The 23529-nt window shown below is 34.4% G+C and overlaps 3 protein-coding genes and 1 long non-coding RNA gene across 7 annotated transcripts; 2 read left to right on the forward strand and 2 right to left on the reverse strand.

The window, feature by feature from the left end:
• The first annotated feature begins 2206 nt into the window (after positions 1-2206).
• LOC107015697 lies at positions 2207-5340 on the forward strand. 2 transcript variants are annotated; one of them, XR_003578020.1, is made up of 3 exons: positions 2207-2778; positions 3692-4292; positions 4988-5340. XR_003578020.1 is itself a non-coding variant. In XM_015216047.2 (3 exons), exons 1-3 carry the CDS (start codon positions 2458-2460, stop codon positions 5052-5054), a joined length of 615 nt encoding a protein of 204 aa, XP_015071533.1. In that variant the 5' UTR covers positions 2211-2457; the 3' UTR covers positions 5055-5340. The 2 variants fall into 2 exon arrangements, 1 of the variants encoding a protein (XP_015071533.1); XM_015216047.2 differs by having other exon boundaries at positions 2211-2778; positions 3692-3918.
• Positions 5341-6535: 1195 nt separating this feature from the next.
• LOC107017567 lies at positions 6536-16545 on the reverse strand. 3 transcript variants are annotated; one of them, XM_015217738.2, is made up of 10 exons: positions 16374-16545; positions 13392-13480; positions 12300-13202; positions 12077-12197; positions 11900-11959; positions 10704-11492; positions 7989-10548; positions 7702-7895; positions 7540-7599; positions 6536-7294 (listed from the first exon to the last, which is right to left on the reverse strand). In XM_015217738.2, the coding sequence occupies exons 1-10, from the start codon at positions 16420-16422 to the stop codon at positions 6918-6920; spliced, it is 5202 nt and encodes a 1733-aa protein (XP_015073224.1). In that variant the 5' UTR covers positions 16423-16545; the 3' UTR covers positions 6536-6917. The 3 variants fall into 3 exon arrangements, with proteins under 3 accessions (XP_015073224.1, XP_015073223.1, XP_015073222.1); XM_015217737.2 differs by having other exon boundaries at positions 7989-10545; positions 11876-11959; XM_015217736.2 differs by having other exon boundaries at positions 11876-11959.
• A 2687-nt stretch (positions 16546-19232) lies between these two features.
• Positions 19233-21550, forward strand: LOC107016371 (deoxyuridine 5'-triphosphate nucleotidohydrolase-like). The gene is made up of 3 exons (XM_015216858.1): positions 19233-19516; positions 20780-20871; positions 20966-21550. The coding sequence occupies exons 1-3, from the start codon at positions 19350-19352 to the stop codon at positions 21157-21159; spliced, it is 453 nt and encodes a 150-aa protein (XP_015072344.1). The 5' UTR covers positions 19233-19349; the 3' UTR covers positions 21160-21550.
• Positions 21551-21575: 25 nt separating this feature from the next.
• On the reverse strand, positions 21576-22881 carry LOC107016372. The gene is made up of 2 exons (XR_001456458.2): positions 22253-22881; positions 21576-22142 (listed from the first exon to the last, which is right to left on the reverse strand). It is a non-coding gene; the product is annotated as an uncharacterized LOC107016372 (long non-coding RNA).
• Between the last annotated feature and the right edge of the window lie 648 nt (positions 22882-23529).

Genomic DNA, 23529 nt, shown 5'->3' on the forward strand with positions numbered 1-23529 from the left:
TACATTAAAATAAAGGTCCTTCCTTCTAAAACTCATACTATACAAGTGATTATATGAATTATTAAATTCTCTTCATATATATTTTTTAAAATAACAATAATATAAATATGTGAATATTATTGTAAGTTAAAAATTCAAAGTCGTCCTAGATAACATTCTAAAAATAATTATATGAATGGTTAAATTCTTTTAATATATATTAAAATAAATTACAATAATATAAATATGTGAATATTATTTTAAGTTACAAATTCAAATTGTCCTAGATAGTAACATTCTAATTTTAGAGTGCAATAAATTCCTAATTTTCGTCAACACGTTAAACGGTTTCCTAAAGGATGAATGTTAGGTGACCCACCAAAGAGTTTGAAAGCACACACAAAGACATTGACAGCATAAAAAGTCAATTAAATTCAATAAACCCCACATGCCATGTTTTATTATGTATTAAAAATTATGGATCGTGACAAATATTTATATTGTTTAAGATGTATGATTATAATTTTTAAAATTTATGAAATATAGTTATATTTTAGATTTTATATAACAAATGTACTATACACATGCGTATGGATACAAATTACAATATACATTAATATAGCCTTTTTAAGTGTTTTTAGTTGATATAATATGCATTTGATATTGTCTGTATATAATACGTGATAATATAATTAATATATTCTCCGTTTAAATTTATTTGTCATATTACATTTTTCGAGAGTTAATTTGAATAATTTTTAAAGTTAAATTATATTATTTTAATTTGAAATTTTAAACATAAAATTCGGACATTTAAAAACTAAATGAAAGTATTATAAATTGTATTTTTTGTATATTAATATGACGAAAAATACATTTTAAAATGTTAGTTAGAGTTCTTATAATTTACTCTAAAAACAAAACCCATGACAATTAAAAGTGAAAAGAGGGAGTATTGATATTGATCGCCTTAATACTACATCCATTCACTTTTATTTTTTGACATATTGCGCTTTTCGAAAATCAGTTTGACTAACTTTCAGAGTTATATTAGATTATATTAATTCAATATTTTAATCAAAAAAATTTAGAAATTCAAAAAGTATATGAAAAGTATTATAAATTTCAATTCTTTGCATATCAATATGATAAAAAAATACATCTTAAAATATTAATTAAATTACTTACAATTTGACTCTACAAATAAAAATATGACAATAAAAAATAGACATAGTGAATATAATTTTTTCATAATATAGTAAGCGTTAATACAACTAACAATTGATGCTAAGAGAAAAAAGAACAGAGGTATGACTGGCATAATATCTACGATTGGATTCAAAAAAGCATAGGCCTCGGGCAATTTGCCGAAGAAAAAACTACTCGAATAAAGGGTCGAATTAAGACAGATACCATCAAAACCACAGATTGAGCTTAATATTCAAGGCCCAGAAAAGATGGGTTGAATCCAGAAAGCCTTACCGCTCTTATTCCGCAGCCTTTAGCATGTTCTCCCTTTGATATAGCTGATATATGTTATTGATACACATATGTGTTGATATAAAATGCATTGATAGAAATTTTAACGTAATTTTAATTAATATAATATATTGTTAATTGACTGATATTTTATCACTTTATATCGTTGATATCATGTATATACATTTCTTTTGATGAGTTGAGTATTAACACTCATTGACGGAATACAACACTTTTGCTAATATAATACGTACTAATCCAACTAATAATTAATACTCTCTACATCATATAGCTAAGACGATAAATACTCATCGCGTATTTACACACTTTTAATACCTTATACTAATAGTTGATATTGATCATCTATTATAACTAATATTTGATTTTTAGTATAACTAATACTCATCATCTAAACTTTCTTTTTTAATAATAAAGTAACTAATATCCATATGATACAATCTCTTCCGTCCAATATAATGAAAATATATACTGTCTTCGTTTTAAAAAGAATAATTTAGTTTGACTTTGAACGAATTTTTTTTTAAAAAAGAAGATTTTTTAATTTTGTATTTCTAATTTAAAATTACGTTAAATGTATCAAAATATCCTATAATCATGTGGTCTTAAACATGTCACATGAAAAATTAAAGTTAAAATATTATTAAAAAGAAAAAAAATTATTCTTTTTTAAACCGACTAAAACGGAGGGAGTATATATATATTAATCTATTTTTTTGGGGGGGCATAGAGTGAGAACACTAATTTGTTAATGGTAGTGTCGGTGGTTTACTTCACCTCATCTCATTTTTCTCTTTCACTTCACTTCCACACACTATTCCTTAAAATTCTTTTTATATCAAATAAAAAGTCCAAACATCACCTCTATTTAATCCACTCATCATCTTCTTGATTCGTCAAAAATAAAAAATCAAAAAATTTCTTACTCTCAGTTTTGCTTATAAAGATCTAATCTTTTCTGAATTGGGTGAAAGAAAAATCATGAGAATATACCAAGAAATGAAAGATGAAGAAGCTCAATCAAGAATTAGTACAAATACAGTAACAACAGTTTCTTCAGTTTCAGTAGTAGCAACACCAGCAGCAGCAGCAGCAACATCAACTGTAAAAAAAGATCAAGGATTTAGTGGGGTATTTGGTAAAGGTAAATACAAATTGTGGGTATTGGCAGCAATTCTTTTGCTAGCTTTTTGGTCTATGTTTACTGGCTCACTTACTCTTAGTCTCAACTGGTCTACTTCAAATCTCAGCCGTTTATCTCATGCTTCTGATTTCACGATCCATGAAGATCTTGATATTCTGGTAATGTTTCTTGATCCTTTTTGTTTGATGGCTTAGTTTAGTTAAAGGCTAAATCTTGAGTAGTTATGGAAAAAGATTTGATTTTTGCTACTTGGGTCAGTTTGCTAAAAGGCAAATCATGAGTAATTATGAAAAAGATTAGATTTTTGCTACATGGGCCAGTTTGCTGAATGGTAAATGTTAAGTAATTAAGAAAAAAAATTGATTGTTGCTACATGGGTCATTTTGCTAACAGACAAAATCATAAGTTACTAAGAAAAAGGTTAAATTTTTGCTACATGGGTTAGTTTGCTAAAAGGCAAAATCATAAGTTACTAAGAAAAAGGTTAAATTTTTGCTACATGGGTTAGTTTGCTAAAAGGCAAAATCATAAGTAATTAAGAAAAAGATTTGTTTTTGCTACATGGGTCATTTTGCTAAAAGGCAAATCGTAAAGAAAAATGATTTTTTTTTTGCTACATGGGTTATTTACTTTAAAGGCAGATCATAAAGAAAAAAGATTAGAGTTTTGCTGTATATATAGTTAGTACTAGTATATTTAGCAGACTCAGCTTGTTTAGTAATTGAAATTAGGTGATTATTGGTAGTATTAGGAGTACATTTCAGGTCAATTCACCTCAAAAAGTTCTTTTCTTTTTTGCTTTTACTCTTTCTAATCTTCTTTGTCTACTTTAAAATAGTGGTTTTCTTTTGTGGGGTTCTTGATTTCCTGATGTTTCACCATTTCGTGTGTAAAAAGGTCAAATTGATTTTCTAAATACTATAGCAAATCCTACATTTTTGCTTGATGTAGTAGTAATACAGTAAAGCTCATTTGAAGTTTGATTTTGAGATTAAGTTGATTGGATCAAGTAGGAGTACATTTTTACACCATTTTGTGTATTAAAATGTTGAATTTTCTTCTGATTCGTAGGTATTGGAGGAAAGAGAGAAGATGGTAAAACATATGTGGGATGTGTACACACAGAATAGCAGGATCAGGTTGCCTAAGTTCTGGCAAGACGCTTTCCAAGCAGCGTACCTAGATTTGACGAGTGATTCACCAGCTACCCGAGACACTGCTGTGTCGGAGATTGCCAAGATGTCCCTCCGCTCCACTTCCACTTATGAATCACCTTCCAACAAGAAACCAGAACCAAGGTAAATTTTTCCAGTGAGACTTGTTTTATTGTATATATATCAATCAACTACGCGTCAGTTCCAAACTAGTCGAAATCAGACTGTATGAATTCTTGATATACGTTCTGCTCAAAGTTCTGACAGTAATTAGGGAGTTCCTTAATCCTTGTTCTTCTCTTTACTGTGCTTTGTCATATGGGATGAGGATTAGCTTAGCGTGCAACTTAATCTTGAGGGGCAACCGTTGTCTAGTGGTAAATGAAATAGATTGAGAACTATGAAGCCTAAGGTTCATATTCCAACGGAAGCAAAACACTAGGTGATCTCTTCATTTCTCTCCAAGCCTCAGTGGATAGAGTTATGTGATGCCGGTGAGATAGCAGATACCCAATCTGGTAAGGATACCACACCTATTAAAAAAAAAGTAGTCCAAAAGTCAAAACTGAGGAATTCTAAGAAAACTTTTTTACTGCTTTTTAGTATATTGGATGATGATTTTTTATGGGGTTCTCTGTCTTGAAGGAGTAACTATAAAAGTGTGGAAGGGTAGTCCAAAGTTATCCTAAAATAGGTTGAAACTGAATATGCAGAGTATTTACTTCTAACTATCAACTCTTTACTGTCCTATATCACATGGGGTGGTTATTTTTGTGTGGCAACCTAAAAAAAGTACTTGTCCAAAGTTTTCTTTAAATTCCTAAGAAGATTTGAAACTAAATTTGCACTAGAATTTGTTGAAGTCTAAGATCATCTCATCTAAAAGTTGAAGAACGTCTTTTTTATAGTGTGTACAACCTAAAAATGCAAAAGGGTAGTTCAAAGTTTTCCTAAAATTCCTAAGATTTGAAAATGAATCTACACTAGAATTTGTTGAACCGAGAGACTATCTCATCAAATACGTCGTTTGATAAAGGATATGATAGTGAGATTCCAACCACTACCTGCTTTGATACCATGTCGAAGTGTATAATCATGTTATCCAAAAGTTTGAACCATTAAAGAGCACACATTTATTTATTTAATTATATTCTCAACAAAGTTTACGTCTAACGAACTATTGTTGAATTTTGTTGGTTATGAATATGAACAGAGAAGCAGAGAAAGCAAAAGGATCGAAAAGTCCGGCGAAGACGACAACTACAAAGAAACAGAAATGATGATGAGGGAAATAGTTGTGTTGAGAATTAAGATGCAAGGTAGATGCAACAAAGTTGTGGTTGAACTCATTCTTCTTGGTAGTCAAAGTTCTTTACTTGTATTTATACTACTACTACTAGAGCTTTATTTAGATCATAAGATCAAAATTTAGTGAAGGCAAAGGTCTTCCTTTTGATTGTTTCCACTTAATAATATGCCATTTTAAAAACAGCTGGTTAATTATGTTGTTAACTAAAATCGGTTATTCTTATTTGGTTGATCCAAATCATATAGTAGTTCTCTCCATCTTGTAGTACTCAGATTACTTATTTTAATTACTTTTGCTTTATTACGGAAAAACTTATTCGCACTGGGTGTTTAAACAAGTCAATGCAATTTTCATTGCTACGTGATTTAATGGAGTAAAATGAACTATAAATTTAAATACATGACATGCGTGTGTTGGTTTGATGTGAATCCTCGGTGCGGGTAAGTTTTATACTGATCCCCTCCCCCCACCCTCCCAAAAAAAATAGAAAATAAAAATTGTGCCACACTTCAATATGATAGTAGAGCATGCATGCATAGGTTTTGAGATTGAATCTCACCGTCAGCTAAATCAAAAAACAAGTTTCACATGTTTGGCCAAACAAAAAAAATCAAGCTCACACGAAAGGGAGCTACTTGAATACCAGTGCTATTATAGATCGGGACCGCGATAATTAAATTTCATCTTTGATTAAACTGAAATAACACTTCATATTCAAAGAATAGGGCGAAGCTGAGGACCAAAATGTGGTCCTTTCCGGGACTTTCAATAAAATTGGTATGATACAAAGAAAAATTCGATAAAATCGGATCAAAATGTGGTCCTTTCGGGGACTTTCAATAAAATTGGAATGATACAAAGAAAAATTCGATAAAATTGGAATGATACAAAGAAAGAATTAGCATGATTTCTTTGTAAGGATGGCAAGCACAAATGGCTAAGCACATCTACTCTCGACAACATGCGAAGTTGGGAAAATAGCGTATTTTCATCACGAAAAATCTAACTTAGCCACAGGTTTCTTGCAACTTCATATTGATCAAGCAAACGGTAAACACATCAAGCAAAGTTTTCTAAAAGCAGAATTGAAACCATCAACTAAGTGACTTCGTTACCTCAACATACATTTTTACTTACGGGAAAAGAGAACAATTTCACCGCAAAAGATTTAATTTCAATTTAGCAACAGCTTAACTTCCAACTTCACCATAAAAGAACCATCGCAAAAAGACATACCAAAAGTCATTTCTGGTACAAGTGCAGAAAACACAAGTGACAGATTTGATCCAGTCTCTTCCGTACAACATGCAACTATTCTACCTAATCCCATTTTATGCACAAGTATCTATATCTCAACTCTTATTTTCTGGAGAACTAGATTATAGAAACATGGACACCAGACATATGTCACATATGCAAGTACAGTGTTATAGCCACAGCATCAACAAAGCATACACTAAAAAAGGTTGATTAAATTTATTGCATAAACCTTCTAAGGGTCCATGCAAAATAACCGAGTTCAACAACTTTCAACCAGAAACTATAATCTGGGTACTATAATGCAGGGACACTAATGAACCCACCTCAGCTAAAGCATCTCTCTCAGGATGCATTACAACGTTGAGTACTACAAAACAAAAAAGGGTGGAGGACAAACATGAAAAAGAGCTCTAGGTTTAATTCTGATTGAATCTGATTTAGAAGACCTAAAGTCAGAAATAGTATCACAAAAATTGCTTTGAGCAGATTAAATAGTACTGCTTCTGTTGCTGGATAATCCTAAAGCATTTACAAACATTCTCAAACACAAAGTATGTACCCTCCCTCATTCTACCTAATCTTCTACAGTCTGAATCTCTCCCATCATTATCCGGTTGCTAACCACATTGAAGCCCAACTCTGAAAGGTTAACCTTCTTGCCCTTCTTACCCTTCTTCTTTCCTCCCTTTGTGGCCCAATCCTGAACACTTGAGTTGCCCTGGTCAAAGCCAACACTGTTAGAAGTCACATTTTTGGCACTTGCACCAGTGACCTTACGATCATTACGACCCTGGAAGGCCATGTCAAAAACATCCGCAGGCAAAAAGTCTTTGTAGTTGAGGAACTTGTCAATGAATTCATGATCAGGATCATAAGAGCCAAGATTCTCTATCAGAAGCATTTCAGCCTCTGACTTGGATTGCTTGAAACAGAAGTCCAAAAAGCTGGTATCTGAATGAACAAAAATAATTTGGGAAAACATCAGAACTGTCAGCATAATTCTACGTAGATACTCTCAGGTTGCTCTGTGTAAGATTTAGGAGCCATATCAAAGAAAGATCAAAGTGTAGGACTCGAGAAATTCCTCAACTACCGACACAATTCAAAATAAATGGGATGATAAAGTATTCCAGAAGAGAGATCTAAATCAAGTGAGCAATAAAGTATTCCAGAAGAGAGATAGTTCTAAGAAATACCTCTTGTACCAATGAGCCTATCACATTCATTCTCACACCATTCTCTGAAATCCATTGCTTCTGAAACAATGAAGAAAATTGTGTTAATATTTTTTTTCTTTTTCCGCTGAGAAACAATGTTTACTTTAGATCTTGATTAGTTCTTAAAAAACACATGGTTACCTGAATGCTTTGTCAAAGCATCCTTCTTTCCTTTCAGGGACGAGTGACCTGACGCAGGAGATGAGGATAGTAGACGTTCTGCAGGCTTACTGCTGACAGACTTTTGCCTGCTCAATGAACCACCAGGACTTCCTTTCACTGGTGTGGTCTTGCTTCCCCAACTGCCTTGACTTCCAAGCTGAGGATATTCAGATCTGCAGGATTACAACCAACAAAAAGGAGGAATTTATCAAGAGAAAGAGAGAGAGAGAGAGGAGAAGAGATGATGAGGAAGTAAATGGCCGTACTGCTTTGACTCTTGCTTGGGATGATCTATTGGGCCCCAAAACAAATCGTCCTCCACTTTATTTTTTGAATAAGCGCCAGCTTGTGAGTTAATCTGAATAGGAGATGCAGCCTTGGCGGGCGACGAACTAGACCATGATGGACCACCTACTCTCGCAGGTGGATTTGGCACAGATTTCTGTGTTGGCACTGGTATATGCTGCTGTCCAGAAGTAACCTTCTTTTCTTGTTCCTTTAGGATGTCCCGCAAGGATGTGGGTTTTGAGGGTTTCCCAGAGTCGGTGGACCATGCTGGAACAGGAATAGTAGCAGAACTTGCAGACTCACCCTTCCAAACAACAAAATCTCCTAGCGAAGGACCAGATGGTATAGCAGGTAATACTTCCTGGTCAGGTTGTACCTGACGCAAGCTTTTGACTTTGTCAATAGGACTTGATGCAACAGACATCTCGGAAGCAGCTGTGGGCACTGAGGCCTTTGCTCCTGCTCCCTTAGATTTTGCAGATCTTTTGCGGCTCTTTTTAGTTTCTTTAGCTTCAATAAAGTTGTCATCATCATTGACAGACACGGAAGGTTGAACAGATGTCATATCAGGAAAATCTCTCTCTCTATCGCTTGACTTGGCCAAAGTGTTCTCAGCCAGTACGTCATGCAATTGACTTTTCTTAGTCTTCTGGTCGAGAGAAACATCTGAGTTATTCATATTCAAATCAGTGCTGGCAGCATCTTGCTGAGTATCTCTAACTAATTTATGATCTGAATTAGTAACAAATCCAGCCCATGGAGTAGACACACTTAAGGAGCTCAGAGATGTGGCGACCTCTGTAGTAGTTATTTCTGCTTGTGCTCTCCTCTGCTCTTCCTCTTGAATTTCCAACAATGACTTCGGCTTGAAACCAGGAGCAGGTTTCCAAGCTCGCTGTCCAGACTGTACTTGGGTGTTGAACTGTGAAATTGGTGGGTTTTGCCCTGGATACTCATCCACAACATCAGCAATAGCAACTTCGGGTTTGCTCTCTCTTCTTGCTGGACCTACAGCTGTAGCTTTATCGACTGAAACAGATGGTGAATCAGAAGCAATTGGAGCATCAGATTGTAAGGGCTTTGATGGCTGTGACTTAGAAGCTCCCTTTGCTAAGTCCGAAGTTTGCCCCTTAGTGGACTTTTGCTTCCTGGACTTCTTTTCAGATGATTTTTTAACTTCTCGGGTTTCAACACTTTTCAGTTCCTTAGTGACAGACAGCCCATCATGTAAATCTCCTTCAATCTGTGGTTCTGAGGGAGCTGCAGCTGGTGGTGATTCAACCCTGTTTTTCTGATGCAAGTCATTATCAACAGCTGGTGGTGGTGGTATAGCTGCCTTTTCTAACTGCTCTACATGTGGAAAATGAGAGGCAATTTCAGAAGTGGTGGCTGGAGGTTCATTGTTTTCAGAGCCCTTCTCTAGGTGATGTTTGCTGGTAAATTCTGTATGTGATGATGGATCAATCATGGCTGTTGCCATCCCTGGAACCTTCAGTTGAATATCATCAATTTGTTCCACTAAACCCCAACTCCTTTGACTGGAAGAATCTCCAAACATTTGATGTGGCAAGTGCACTTTTGAGGTCTCAGAGCTACCTATTTGGCAGACATCCTGAGAAATGCTCGAGGGCAAGGCGAAATTTAAGGAATGAGCTTCTTCCATAACAGGAAGTTGTATTTTTGTATTCACTGGAAACAGATTATGTGAAGGCGGGAAATGATTAGGATCCATAGAAGCATTTCCTGCAGATATGCCAGGATTCGGCAACTTGCCATAAGGTTGTTCACCAAATCGCTGATGAGGATGCTGATCAGACAGCACTTGAGAGAGCAACTGCTGCTGCTGGCGCAATATTAGTTGCTGTTCCTCATGTTTCTGCTGCTGCTGCTTGAGCATCAACAACTTGTCTAACACTGACAATTGTTGCGGTCCTTGTCCTGCCTGAGACTGTAGCTGCAGCAAGTACTGTTGTTGCAATAGATTTAACAGCTGTGGATCTTGAACTCCAGATGAAAGTAGCTTTTCAGTAGCCAAAATGCTGGAAGTATTATCCATGGCACCTAGTAAGTTGGTCATAGGTGGATTTTGTGGGTGTAGCCTCTGTTGTTGCATTCCAAATGCAGATTGTGGGGGCATACTCTGACCTTGATGCATCTCCATCCTTTCCTGAAGCGGTTCTAATCCCCCTTGGACGGAGAAATTAGACCAACCACTAATGCCGCTACTAATGCCAGCTGATCTGTCTGGTATGCCCTGAAGTAGAGACATCAAATCAACATTCTGATTATGGGACTGCTGACGAATATTTTCAGCCATTGAAGGCCGTTGAGAATGAGGCAAAGGATCCTGAACAATATCCGCATTTGAAACAACAGGTGATGATGCATCTCTCCCAGGCCAAAGAGGAAAAGGCTTTGGTAGAGATTTCTGTCTCTCAAGAGCCATTTTTTTAGCCAAGAGAAACAGATTTTCTCCACTTTCAGTTCCCATAGGAGGAACAGCACCAATGCTATTTGCACCATAAGCCGGAATGCCTGCTGAGCAAGAAAAGCAATAACCAATCATCAGTTGAATATTAATGCACATCTTTCCAATTTTTGAAGCTTCAGTTATAAATACAAAAAATATCAGCATAGAAAACAATCATGCAAAATTCAGACAAATACTACTGAAAAAACAAATTCAAACCAACCTTCAGACTGAGAAAACTTGTCAAGCGGTGCATGGCCTACTTTGCCAGCCATCAGTGACTCCAAAAATCTATTTTCAGCCTCTGTTGTTGAGTTATGCTTGTAATTCATTTCACTATTTACCGTATCAATCTCACTTGAACCTGCATGAAGTTTAGTGAAGCTGCTCGCATTCAAGCCCCCTGGAGCATCTGCATTTGGCTTTGGCGCTCCAAATCCAGGTGGTGGCCGAGCCTTAGCACGCAAGTGGGGCATAACATCCCCCAGCAGATAAAATGGTGAATCATGTGGTGCAGCAGCTAATCGAACTAGCAAATCAATACCAAAATATCCAGCCTCAAACCATCCAATAATATCACTACCTGAGAAAGGACCTTGAATTGCACCTTGTGGATCTTTGTAATATAGAACTAGGTCCTCCGGAGATGACTGTGAAATTTTCCTCATCTCCAACTCTTTGTCCATAGCAGCAGATAATTGCCTTTTCAGAATAGGATCATCCCCAAACTGCCATTTAGATCCTTCGTTTTTGGTGTAAGAAGGATCTGTAAGATCTCTTTCCCGCTCTGTGTTCTTATCTTTCTGGCTCTGTAGCCATCCAATATCAGATGTTCTTGACCTGATATCCGTTGGCAAATCTCTAGCATCATTAGCCGCCAGATGTGAACGTGCACCAATTGAAGAGGATCGCCATAAGCCGCCACCATGAGGAACAGGTGAGTGTCCTGGTGTGCTTGGATCTCTATTGACAGACTCCCGTTCTCTATGGAGAATACTGTCCTCTACTGAAACTGAAGATTAAAAGTAAATGTTAAGACAATCTACTGAGACCCAATTACAGATAAAAAAGAAGGATAATTGATGGATCTCTTAATAAATACCACCATAAATCAAAAGCAGCTCCCTCAGAAGACAACTCTGCTTATTGAAAGATATGTATAAGCAACAGACTAGCTTATGTATTTGGTTCATGAAATTTTAACAGGACATCCAAACCTTAGTAACATTTAAGATATGTTTTTGTTACTGCACCCTGATGAACTGCATAGTACATCAAGAGACAGATATCCACAAATATACCTATAGCACCTAATTTGGGATCAGAAAATCTCTCTAAACTCTGCTTAGTCTCAGATTTAGAACTGGACCCATAAGAATGTAACGAAGAAAGAACCTTCTGGGTGATTCAAATAACCACCTTTGGCATTGTCGGTACTTTCTTCTCTTGAATCATCAAAAGATAAATCTTCTCTGCTACCTGAACAATTGAAGAAATGATGGCAATCAAAATTATAGCGCAAAACATACTAATTTGAGAGCCTATATATAATCTAGATTCAGAAATCCCCTAAACCGATCTAAGAATTAGAAGTACCTAGTTTGCCGCGCCTCGGTTGAGAATGTTCAGTTGAGTTTCGAGCTAATGTTCCATCTTTAGTAGTCTGTGGAGCTCCACTACTCAGAACATCCCCCTTGTCAATGCCCTTCAAGATAGCCTAAACATAAACTTGAGCAGTTACTTCATTTAAACAAATTAACATCAGATCAAAATCCAATTCATCCAAGTAATATCAGTTTCAAGTCTCTCTGAAAGTTACCAATTCCTCCTGACTGGGTGCACATAATGCGAGAGGCTCCAGAGGTTCATCTTGTGTAAGTGAAGGAACTTGCACAATCACATCCGAAAAGTTGCTACAGGACTGCATGTCCGTCCCTCTGTACACATCAAGCATTTTTAACCGACTGTATCGTATAGGAGAGGAAACACTTTCAGCTTTCTCCGAGAATGCCCCGACTGACTGCACATGAAGAGAGCCTTTAATCATGGGGCTCCCTCCAGAGACAGCACGACCCCTACCTAGAGAAAAAGTATGGGTAGCACCATCTTCACGTCCCCGGCCATGAGAAAATGTAGGAACTTGTTTGTTTGGAGTAAAAGTCTGATGAGTAGGTTCAGACCTTCCTCGGCCGTGAGACGTAGATCTCCATGGCCGATAGTGGTCACCCTCTCTATCATCCTTTCCATGATAGGCAAGACCTGGCGACCCCTTCTCAAGATGCATTTCAGCATCTTTGCTAGGGTTGCTCCATTTCTCACGCACAGCATCTGCTTCCTTCTCATCAGGTCCCCAGCGCGTGTTCCATTTGCTCTCTCGACGCTGATCGTGATTGCTATCCCTATTTCCAGAATCGGTCCATCTTTCACCTGGACCACGTCGTACTTCTCCATGATGTCTGCCAGAGGAGTCCGACCAGCGCTCCACCTTGCGGCCATCACCAATCTCCTTATCTCCCTCCCTCCAGCGGTCCCTTCGAACAGCAGAATTGGTGTCCCTTTCTTCATCACGCCAGCAATCCCGTCGACCTGATTCCATATCGAGCACAGATGGCCTAAACACATCTTTCTTCTTTTGATTATCATGCATATCTTCACTCATCCCAGGAAATTTTGCTAACTCTGAACGAATAGGATACCCCGGATGTGCATTGAGATGGTTGTCCTGCATTTAAACACCAATAGATGACCAAACAATCAGGCTATTTTAGTAATTAACAATTTATTAAGAACCACTACACCAATTAAAGCAGAAAACCTCAACTGCTTCTAACCCAATACCAAAATGTTTCTCAAAATTGAGAATGGTACAGGGTTTAATTAAAAAGGAAATCCAAAGCAATAATAAACGTACCCCGGTGACCATCCCAGCCTTACTTTCCCCTGGTTTTGGCAGGAGCCACTGCGGTGAAAGCGGAATGGAATCGTTGGGTCCTTGCACATCTACATGTATCAAAAAGCCAACAAAAATAACTTACATATGAACACATAATCTTGCACTACAGCAAACACATATTGGAATGAAAACACCCATTTCATAAGGTAAGAAATTAAACCCTGCTGCTTACAGTTTTATGTGAATAAGCAAAATAGGAGGTTCCATATAATCCCTATAAGTTATCATATGAAACCTGTTCCCCATCCGTAGAAATTCCAAGGGTTTGATCAACATTATTAACAGGAGCAAGAAGTTTGGAAGGCTTGTAACTGATCAAAGGCATGTAAAACAGAAAAACATAATGATACATTAAAGAAATAAATTCCACCTTGAATTTAAGTGGCGCTCAATGAAAACTTATCAGAAAATTCAGAAGATTTATATAAATTAAACTTGCCTTTCAGTAACACAGGACAACTTTGCTCACACATAGTAATAGTCACTTCTTATCTCTCCTAACTACAAAAGATACTCCTAGATAACATCTGAAATCAGGGGCTTCAAATGCTTATTTCAGCATTTAAATATGCTTGTTCTTAGATATTTCAGCTTCACTTACTTCTAAATCACATGCTCTATTCTCCTTTATAGTAAGGCCGATTAAATCACGCAAAAACTCATTTCCCCTGATTTCATCTCTGAATCAAACCATCAGCACCATAGCTGGCAAAAGACATGAAGCTTTGACTAACATGGTTGGACGCAATGCTGATGTCTATCATTATTAAGTAGTTAGTTGCTCACATACTTCATTAATTTATCCTTTAACGATAAAACATTTGAATTTTGACTCACTAAATTGGTCGATTAACAGATATCATGAAAGGCAAACAAGTAGTCAAAAGCAAAAAGCACCAAAATATATTGGAGTTCAAGAGCAAAGTGCAAATAAAGTGTGGTTCTTAGCAAAGAGAAGTATCATGTATGTATATAAATAATACTGTCTAGTATTGTGCTCTTATAGATTGAGCCCATTGGTGAAGATGTAACCGAATAAGCCCCTTGATGACTGCACTAAAGCACCAACTAAGTGAAGAAAAGCACACAAGTTTGTTTCAGGGCTTAAATGTGTTTTGAGCAAGCCTTTAACAACAGTGGCTGCAAAGTGGTTTCCAGACCAGGAATGTTATAGTGGAAGTGACTATTGAGTGTCAAAGGCTATAATGGCAGTAAGATATATAATTGTAAGAATACATATGTTAAGATGGATATATGGTGATACAAGATCAGAATCATCACTTTCAACAAAGGCTAAAAGTATCACACATGTAGAACAAGATGAGTAAGTCCTCAGAGATGATTCCACAATGTTCAATGTATATTTTCATGTACATTGTTCTTAGGTGAGGCTATAAGAGGATCAAATGTAATAAAAGAGAAAGGGGAGTGTTCGCCTTCATGACTTGGTTCAATTTTTAAGGTTGTCAAATCTATGACTTAGGTCACAGGTTTGATCCTCGCACAATGCAGACTAGACCTGGTATTTAAGTATAGAAGGATAAACTGACAGACATACTCTCCCAGGTTCCGAAGACTACGGTCGGTCCTAAGACAGGACAATACAGAGCAACTCACCAAAACTTATAACATCATTAAAACACTCAAAGACGAGACTAGCCAATTGTTAAGCAACATTACCAGCTACCACCACAAAGGTCAATTTCATCAAGGATACAAGTAGTGGTAGGGACAACGCTTAGGCTGAAGGAAAATTACAAACACAAAAAAACAAATCTCCAAGTAGTATTATTTATCAAACATAAAAACCACAAATTTATAACCAAGTGATACTTTCTATAATAAGAAAACTCAAACAACAGCATTCCTAATGCAAAGTCAATTTCTTGGAGTATAGAAATATTGATAGGAACAAAACAAACACAGAAAAGGACCTTCCTATAGTATTATTCATCAAACATACAAAAAAAAAATCACAACTTCAACCGATGAATATTTTCTTTAGTGAGAAAAATCAAACAACAGCAATCCTACCGTAAAATCAATCTTTTTGAGTTAAAAAGTGTCGATAGGAACAAAACAGACACACAAAAAACCTCCCGGCAGTATTATTCATCATATGAAAAAATTAGAACTTTCTAACCAAGTGATATTTTCTTTAGTAAGAAAACTCAAACAACAGCATTCCGACTGCAAAGTCAATTTCTTTGAGTATAAATCTCACTATAGTATTACGCATCAAACATACAAAAAAATCACAACTTTATAAACAAGTGATATTTCTACCTAAAGTATTATTCATCAAACATGTACAAAATAATTACATCTTTATAACCGAGTTGTCAAACATGCAAAAAAATCACATCTTCACAAACGAGTGATATTTCCTACTGTAAGAAAAATTAAACAAGCAAAGTTATTTCTTTGATATGAAAGTATTGATAGGAAAAACTAAGCAGACACAAAAATCTCGTACTATTCATCAAACATACAAAAAAAATATATATATAACCGAATGAGAAGATAACTCAAACAACAGCATTTCCCACTGCAAAGCTAGTTTCTTTGAGTACAAAAATATCAATAGAAAACAGAACACACAAAAAAACAAATCTCCCTATATCATTATTTATCACTTCATACAGAAAAAACACAACTCTATCACCGAATGATAACTCCTACCGTCACAAAACTCGAACATCATCATTTTTCATGCTCCTGAACAGTTTGTTCAGCAGGTCGAAGCTCAATCAACCATATAGAAACCCTAAACCCACAGTGGCGGCAACAGTAGAACACACATAAAGCTACAATCTTTCATTTTCACAACGAAAACATACATTCATCTCCTTACGATTAGATAAAGACAAAGCTAAAAAATGAATGCATCTACTGAAGAATTGAATTTCGAAGCTGAAAAAAAGTTGAAAAAAATTTAACCTTTGGAGATCTGACTATGGCGAGAATCAAATTGCGTTTTGTCACCCATGGCTGATGATCGGAAGGAGAAAAAGCGAAGAAGCGCTCAAAGAAAACCCTAATTTATGCTGCTTTGTGAGAGGAGGGAAGAAGAGGAGAAGAAGCTTAGGCGGGGGGTGAATATAGGGCAAAAGGGTAGGGTAGAGGGTAATCGAAAACTTGGGTTACGTTTAATGACGTGTCAACCTTCGGCGCAAGTTAGCCATATCCAACTCCTATTATTATTTTTTATTTGTCTTTTTTTTTCACGTTCCAAAATTAAAACATTTATTGTATTTTACTATTTTATTTATTTGATAATTTTTCTTTTTATTTTATTATTATTAATAAGATATGAATTGTTATAAGCATTTGATACTAATTGAGTATTTGTTTGAATAAATAAAAAAATATAAGTTTTTTACTTTTAAGAAGATTGAAAAATTAATTGAAAATTATAATATAAATTGAGATAAAAAAATTTAAAAGTACGATTCGTTTTGAATAATAAAGAGAAGAAAATTTCTATTATTTGAATAAGCAATTTGTTAAATTACAAATCATAATAAATGTATGTTACACTACAAAACTAAGGTGAACTTCTAACGATTCTTATTGACAAATATTTAGTATTATTTTGTTATCGTACTCCTAAAAAAAATTTTTTAGAAAATTCATGAAATTGATCCCTTAAATATTAATAAAATATCAAGAAATTTCACTTGCTTGAGTGAAGGAAATCATTATATTTAGCTTGTCGATTTAGTTTGATGATATGTTTGTTGGGTTGAACCTTCGTATGAACTCTTTGAAATTTTAAGGATGCTAACAACACAAATAGAGTTTGCATTACTGATATTAATAATTAACCTTGTATATTTTTTATTCTTTGTCCATATATAATTGATAAAAAATGATATTTCAATTCTGCTTCAAATATACTCAACAATACCGAGCAATTCATTTTCTTACATCTAATGAGCCCAATTTACTTCTTCGTGTAGCCAATATTATACAAGTATTGAAAGTAACTTATGAATTTAACACCATATATCAACTGATAATTGCTTGTTTTTAAATAAATTTACTTGATTAACATTAATAACGATTATATTAACGAGCTACAACTATAATAATTCAATTGTAGATCGAATCAATCATGATATGCCGTTTAAGCAAAACCACAATGCTGCTTGGATGAAGATAAAACATCAAAAATGCTTAAGATAATGTTAAATTTTAAATTTATATTTTAATAAGGGACTATATGAACAAATTCAAGGTCCATTATTGTTTCTTCGAAATGGATCCTACGTGTCCATAGAATATGAGTTAATATAGCCAGGTCTTAATCTTTTTCTCTTCAACTTAATCCAAATTAGTTGTTGGAAGGATATAAGCAATTTTAAAAATGGTTTCACTAAGGACTTTGTATTGACAAGAATTATGACAATGCCTACTACATCATTCTATCATAATGCATATTATATAGATTTTAAAGTTATTTTTTTCGTAAATATATCGTAACATGTTTTATTTTTATAATATTCTAAAAGAAAATAATATTATATCACATATATTTCTTTTCTATAGGAATTTCTTCGTGACACATAACTATAGATACAAAAATTTATTTATTGTATCTTTTATTTGTATTATTTTATGAATAGGATGCGCTTTATTCCTAATTTGGATTCTTTTAATGAATTAGTTGAATCCAAAATAAATAAGAATATTAGATATCGAGCATCGAACAAAAAAAAGATAATATTATACTGATAAAATTAGACATAATTAGTAGAAATCCGTTTGACTTTTGAATAATCAATTTTTTTGTCTATTAAAATTTAAATAGAAAAGATTTCTTAAATAAATTTTATCTTTATTGAATTAAGAAAATTTACGCCTCGTAAATTTCATCTTTTTCTGATGCCTTCCTCAAAATTTCAGAAATAGTCAAATTACTAAAGAATTTAAGGTATGTACACATGTATTAATGAAATTTAACCGGTTATATCATGTTAGTAATATATTTTTATTTTTGTCCACTTAATTTTACTAAAGAAATTGCATGTTACATTTGTTATAAGTTTAACATGATCTGATAGAGTAAAAAAATACCTAAAAACACATTGTGATTTGTTATGAAGTAGAGAGTGTATATGATCCAAATAGTCTGCGGCAGACTCACTAGTATAATTATGGGTATAATAAAATTTAATAATTTTAGTTTAAATTTTATATTTGTATTAAAAGATTATGTGATTCGATAAATTAAAAATTATGTTTCTCTTTAATATCAGAAAGTATTTTTCAACTTCAATATAAAATTAATTAATTTTTTTTAAAAAAAATTATTAACAAAATAAGTTCCTTAAAAAGGAGGAAAATGACTTCTCTAATAAACACACAGAAAACAAGCTCTACAATCTCCTTTGGATTGCCACTTGGGTCAGGTGTCACACCGCAAATCTAAGCCTAGGTGGATCGATACACAATATGTTAACTTGATCGAGTGAATCAACTTTATGTGCCATATATTGTTTACTCTCTACCCCTTAATACACCGATTTTCGCCCCATCCCAACATTCTTATCCTTCTATCTCTATATCAGCTTCTATAATGTTTGTCTGTATTATATACGAATAATTTGCCCAAAAGACAGTCATTCAACTAAATTAATACAGCAATCATACATAATCATCCAAAAACCGTTGACGTTACTATGAAAGAAGTCATTTTTTATTTTATTTTTTTAACTTATTCCATAAATAAAAATTCTGCTAGCTGGACACAGAGTTGCTACTTTTTAAATTCTTTATCTAAAAAAAAAAATATTAAAAAAATTAAACGGAGATTAGTTTAAATTGAGCATTGATCAGTACATTAGTCTTCACTCATAGTTGCAAATTGAAATTTTAAACAATTTTATTGTTTTGTAATCTAATTTACCAATTATGGCAGAGGAAAAGAAGTTCACAAATTTTGCAGTCCAAAATGGATCAGTTGATATTTGTGAAGTCATAAAGAGTTATATACCATTCTTGAATGTGAGAAGATTATCAGAAAATGCCACTTTGCCCAAAAGAATGTTCCCTCATTCTGCAGCTTATGATATTTTCAGGTAAAAATTACTAGTATTAGTTTCTTGACTATAATTATTTGATCTAATAATAGCAAAATCGATTCGATAAACTAAGCTCCCGCTATGCCTAGGGTCCACAAAAGGATCGGACCACAAGGATCTATTGTACTATATGCAGTATTACCCTGCATATATTGAGTATGTAATGTTTTGACGATACATGAGTTGTGGTGCAGTGCTGAGACTGCTTCATCCTTAATTAGAGGCATTGAGTTCAAATTCTGTATATGAAAAAAAAATTATTGTGAGCATCACCCATATGGACCCTACAATCTAGATGGACCAGATTTAGTTGGAGCTCCAATACGAACACCGGACACATGGAAAAAAAAATGTCTTGATAATGATAAATAAAATGTTTTTGTGCTAAGTTGTGTCTAATATTGGTAAAGTTTTTTTGCTTGAGAGTTGGTTTTGGAAAATGGTCAAAAAGTATTGAGAGTTTAATTGTCTAACAAATTATGTTGGTTACGGCAACTGTAATTTTAAATTACTAATTTTGGCGGACTTTACGTGTGACCAACAAATGGATTGTTGCTGAAGCAATTCTGATAAGGTGTAAACATCAGGTGCGGGAAAAGTATTTTACCAATACGAAATGGTTTGTTATCCTTATTTAACCTGATGTTTATTTCTATTCATTATTTATAGAGTAGAATCGAACACGAATAGATTATTGAAAATATGGATGCCTAATTCCGATACATAAAGGAGTCACTATTAGTGCTAGTTAGATGAACACCGTGATTGATGGGAAGTACTGAGGCTAGCGCTAGTTAGATGAACACCGTGATTGATGGGAAGTATTGAGGCTAACTCTTGCCTTCCCCTGATCCGCAATGCGGTCCAGGGGAACATGGGGAGAGATCTATTATGTTTTTTTTTTCCAGTAACTGATATAAGTAATTGACATTCTGTCATTTTCTACTCTTGACAGAAAAAAAGATCAGAAAATGGCTTTATATGCCCTTTCTTATATAAATATGTTAAAGTTTGGACATTGCTATATTAAAAGTATTATCAGGCACAGTGATTGCTATAATGGATAAGATTTTATGGTCTCAAACTGTAGCAGAACTGTTTGATAACAAACGCGGATCTAGTAGAAAAGATAGGGATTCAGTCAAGCACGAGCTCAGTAGTTTTGGCTTAAACCTTGTATATGTATTAAAAACTCGTTAAATAAGTACAAATCATTGAGTTAACTATTGTTTCTTTTCGTGATTGTTAATTCGTTCATAGTGCAAGGGAGGTTATGGTGCCAGCACGAGGCAAGGCAAAAGTTGCCACTGACTTAAGCATAGACTTACCTCCAGGAACCTATGGTCGTGTCGGTATGCTGCAATACTCTTATCTGAATGTATACATTCTTGTTTTACAACGACATAATCTGTCTTTAGAGATGCTGCTTTTGTTTCATATGTGTAGCTGCAAGATCAAGTTTGTCTTGGCATCGTTCCATTGATGTTGGAGGTGGTGTGGTTGATTTAGACAAAAATCCTGTTTTCGTGATACTGTTCAACCATTCTGATGTTGATTTCGAGGTGAAAGTTGGCGATAACATAGCACAGCTAGTCATTGAGCTCCATGCTATACCTGAGATTGTTGAGGTTTATCAATAATTATAATGTGGGGTTTGAATTTGCTGGAGCAGCTTTATGTCTGTGTATGTTATGCAGTTGTTATGTTTATTGTTCAACTCTCATTCTCCGAGGCTGATCTAGAACGAGTTCTTTGGGTTCAAACAGCATATACAAGTGTCACATTCATATTCGAATCCTGAGACTCAACATTCTGTATTTGCCTCTGCCTCTGTTCATACTGTTGACTCTTGTAATAGTTGTCGTTGGAAGCACCTTTATGCCTCCAAACCAAATGTTTTTGTGTCTTTTAATCAAATGTAGGTCGATTTTCTGTTGGTTCCATTGCTTTCAGCTCGAACTGTGTATACTTATAAAGGGATCCGACTCTACATTCTGGATGTGCATATGTTCATGCTGTTGAATGTTGTAGTAATAATTGGCGTTATCATTGACTATAAGAATCAAAAAGGCGAAAAAATAATGCATATCTTTCATTTACATCATGAAACAGGTCATTTTAGTAGTGACAAAAGCTGGAGAATACTATGAACTTATGAGAACATAATACAAGTAAACAGTATATGAATGTTGAAGATACAGATAATTTCTTACTCTGATGAGAGTGAAAATTATGGTCTTAAAGGCGTTCGACAAGTTGGACAAGTTGTTTTTTTGGCTAACCAAGGATCAAGACATTGAGCATGGAACACATGGTTACAAGGAGGAAAACTTCTGCACAATTCTGCTTCACATAGACTATCCAAGCAAATGACACACATCGATGAATTAGCTTGTCCTTCGAGGTAGAAGCAACTGATTCCTTGCAACTCTTCAACTGATAATCCTAAGTCATAAGCATCCATTCGAGATATCTCATCGTGGGAATCTACTTGTTGATCAATCATATCAAGAACGAGGTAACAAACTACCATATATACCATGATAATCGCGATAATAGCAACCAAAAAAAGAGGGGATGGGAGTTCAGCAGCAGAGGAACTCATTTGAATAGATAGGATTTTCTGAAAAAATATTTACATGGCACAAATAGTCATTTAGCTCCATGCTCTTGTAATAAAATAGGAGTAAGAAAATAATAATAATAATAAAATTATTGAGCTCTATGCCATACCTTAGAGTAGTTGATTGTTGAGTAACATCAATGACAATAATGTGTGAATGTTCACACTTGATCCATCTATATTCACTCACGTCCATTGAAACAAGAATTATAACCTCGTATTTATTATTTAATTATATTCTCACTGTTACTGATACCACTAGACTATAAGTCTTGACTGTTCTGTTTACTTTAAGAATGAAAATCGTGGTCTAAAAGGAGTTCGACAAGTTGGACAAGTTGATTTTTTGGCTAACCAAGGATCAATACATTGAGCATGGAACATATGGTTACAAGCTGGAAAACTTCTGCACAATTCTGCATCAACAAGACCATCCAAACAAATAGCACACACTGAGTAATTCACTTGTCCTTTGAGGTAGAAACAATTGATTTCTTGCAACTCTTCAAGAGATAAACCCGAGTCATGAGCAACATCTATATCATCGTTGGGATCGCCTTGTTGTTGATCGATTAGATCAAGAACGAGATAACAAATCAACATGTACACAATGATAATCGCGAAAATTGCAATCAATGAAAGAGGAGGAGGAAATTCATCTCCAAAATAGCTCATATTGATGATATGGTAATTATCTTTAGAAGATGAACAAAAAAATCCATATGTCATTAGCCTATAGATTGACTTTGACATGTTGAATAATAATGTCTAGCGTAAATTGATTATATTTGACTCAAAGTTTTAAAAATGAAAAAGAAAGCTTAGCTTGTGCCTTTCTTTTGATTGTTCTTGAATATTGGAATGGACTTTAATTTGATCTCACACATATCTTCCTTCTTATGCACAAAATCTATTTCACACATACTATAACAATAATTATATATTTCGTGTAATTTCATATGCATAATCTAAATAAAAATAAAAACGGGACGCAAAAATTAATAGTCTAAGAGGTGCTGCTATTTTTAATATAGACATGTTAATTTTGCTTTTCTTCAAATAACATAGGCATATCTTTAATATAGGCATGTTAATTTGTTTTTCTTCAATTGACATGTATATGGCATTATACTCACTATAAAGTTTTGGGTAAAAAACATAAGCGTCAAATAAAATTTTAGGAAGAAAAAGAAAAGGAAAAAACAACCAAAGAAACAAAATAAAAATGGACTCTAACTACTAAAATGTCATATAAAATTTTAGAAAATGCTTAAGTGAGCAAACACAAACGATCCAATTAAGTGTCAACCCATGCACCCCAAATAAATCAGGAAAATCGCTTTTCCTTTATTATTCAGGTGTCGATATAAATATATATATATATATA

This window comes from Solanum pennellii, chromosome 4 (genome assembly GCF_001406875.1).
Source record: "Solanum pennellii chromosome 4, SPENNV200".
NCBI classification, from domain to species: domain Eukaryota; kingdom Viridiplantae; phylum Streptophyta; class Magnoliopsida; order Solanales; family Solanaceae; genus Solanum; species Solanum pennellii.

Excerpts from the sequence above, each read along its gene's own strand:
- LOC107015697 (XM_015216047.2), top strand. The coding sequence starts at position 2,458 with ATGAGAATATACCAAGAAATGAAAGATGAAGAAGCTCAATCAAGAATT. Across the intron at positions 2,779-3,691 it reads ATGAAGATCTTGATATTCTG|GTATTGGAGGAAAGAGAGAA; the intron begins GTAATGTTTCTT and ends TCTGATTCGTAG. Across the intron at positions 3,919-4,987 it reads AACAAGAAACCAGAACCAAG|AGAAGCAGAGAAAGCAAAAG; the intron begins GTAAATTTTTCC and ends GAATATGAACAG.
- LOC107017567 (XM_015217736.2), bottom strand. The coding sequence starts at position 16,422 with ATGGGTGACAAAACGCAATTTGATTCTCGCCATAGTCAGATCTCCAAA. Across the intron at positions 13,203-13,391 it reads AGGCTGGGATGGTCACCGGG|GACAACCATCTCAATGCACA; the intron begins GTACGTTTATTA and ends GTTTAAATGCAG. Across the intron at positions 12,198-12,299 it reads CACCCAGTCAGGAGGAATTG|GCTATCTTGAAGGGCATTGA; the intron begins GTAACTTTCAGA and ends GTTTATGTTTAG.
- LOC107016371 (XM_015216858.1), top strand. The coding sequence starts at position 19,350 with ATGGCAGAGGAAAAGAAGTTCACAAATTTTGCAGTCCAAAATGGATCA. Across the intron at positions 19,517-20,779 it reads GCAGCTTATGATATTTTCAG|TGCAAGGGAGGTTATGGTGC; the intron begins GTAAAAATTACT and ends ATTCGTTCATAG. Across the intron at positions 20,872-20,965 it reads AGGAACCTATGGTCGTGTCG|CTGCAAGATCAAGTTTGTCT; the intron begins GTATGCTGCAAT and ends TCATATGTGTAG.